At 47.2% G+C, this 1,543-nt stretch overlaps 1 protein-coding gene across 1 annotated transcript; it reads left to right on the top strand.

Annotated features, from left to right (window-relative positions):
* Positions 1-30: 30 nt before the first annotated feature.
* FOIG_16926 (hydroxymethylglutaryl-coenzyme A reductase) lies at positions 31-588 on the top strand (the record flags this gene model as incomplete). Its single annotated transcript, XM_031218406.1, has 1 exon — positions 31-588. The coding sequence occupies one exon, from the start codon at positions 31-33 to the stop codon at positions 586-588; it is 558 nt and encodes a 185-aa protein (XP_031051880.1).
* Between the last annotated feature and the right edge of the window lie 955 nt (positions 589-1,543).

Genomic DNA, 1,543 nt, shown 5'->3' with positions numbered 1-1,543 from the left:
AGTATCCGGGGATTCCTTATAGAGGGACAGATGGCTTCTGATAAGAAGCCGTCGTGGGGCAACGTGAAGAAAGCGCGAGGCGTTGAGACACTGGTTTGGGGAACACTCTCCGCTGATGCCTGTCGAGAGGTGCTGGGCTGTACCACTTCTGAACTCTATGCCACCCAGCAGATCATAAAGGAGGGAGGGATCAGAAACGGTCAGTTTGGCAGCAATATCAACACAGTCAACATCATTGCCGCCATGTTCATTGCCACTGGTCAGGATCCTGCCAGCACTGCCGAGGCATGCTGGAGCCATCTGACTTCAGAACTTGACCCTAAGACGGGCGCACTCACCATGAGTCTCTATCTGCCTTCTCTGCCTGTGGGCACCATTGGCGGTGGCACTGGATTACCGATGCAGAGGGAGGCTCTCAAATTGCTTAAATGCGATGGTGATGGAGCAGGGCAGAAAGAGCGGCTTGCTGGTCTCATCGCCGCTTTTGGCCTTGCCTTGGATGCCAGCACGAGTGCGGCGATCACCAATGACACGTTCACCGCCAGCCACATGCGATTAGGAAGGGGACAAGAGCGGCCGAAATTATGATATGCCTCATACAACAGACCCAAAACAAAGTGATCGCTAGATAACCGGAGGGTCTGTGAACATGCAGTACGCGGAATCAATCACAACATGTTCTACTGAGACGAAATCCAGCAAAATGGACGGAAAGAAGGAAACTCATTTAGCCTAAGGAATGAAATATGGCTCAGGCCGAGTTGCTTTCTTCGCCGTTACAACAGGAGCTTGCCATCTTGAGTGCGTTTCTAGATACCTATGGGGCAAACAACATGTCGTTAGGAAGAGAAAATTGTTTTTGCCAACACCGTTGGCTGATGCGAGATATCTGTGAATACCGAGAGAAGATGACCTCAGCATGCCTTAGTAGATGATCTATAGTTCAAACTGGCTTAAACTAGAATCGTAATAACAGTTTTGTGTCAGACATTACATGTATTCGGTCCATTGATGCAGATTGGTATATTCATCTTGTCTCCTGTTGAAATCTGCCTCTTTGAAGTTTTACCAGTTCGGTTGTAATCTTAAAGTAACACTGCTTACACGTGACATCCAGTGTCTGTTCAACATTTTGCTGTGTGGAATCATGTAGCCTAATCGAATAATACTGGTAGATTTATTACCTACGTTTTGTCGGCTTGATCATGTTGTAATTGAAGATTCAAGACGGTTCTCCCCGCAAATATATACGTAGTAAGCATACCGGCCGGTGCGAATAGTGGTAGATATAGAAAGAAAAATTATAAGCTGCTAGAAGACCCCCACAATAAGACCGTGGACCGTGTTGTATATTTATGTTAGTAAGTTCCTACGCTACTGAAGATTTCAGTCAAAGTTAGGTACAGCCTCCATAAAATAACGTCTCGGCCTATTGGCCCTCTGTCTCAAAGCAGGCAGCGTCGTAGACGGAAAAGTACCACCCATCCTCGGCCTCAAATTCCATGGCAGAGACACTAGTACTATAAAGCTCGCACTGGTTACC

The sequence above is a fragment of the Fusarium odoratissimum genome (genome assembly GCF_000260195.1).
Source record: "Fusarium odoratissimum NRRL 54006 unplaced genomic scaffold supercont1.331, whole genome shotgun sequence".
Classification (NCBI taxonomy): domain Eukaryota; kingdom Fungi; phylum Ascomycota; class Sordariomycetes; order Hypocreales; family Nectriaceae; genus Fusarium; species Fusarium odoratissimum.
The sequence above is the reverse complement of the archived record's forward strand: the minus strand, read 5'-3'. Positions and strand labels throughout refer to the sequence as shown.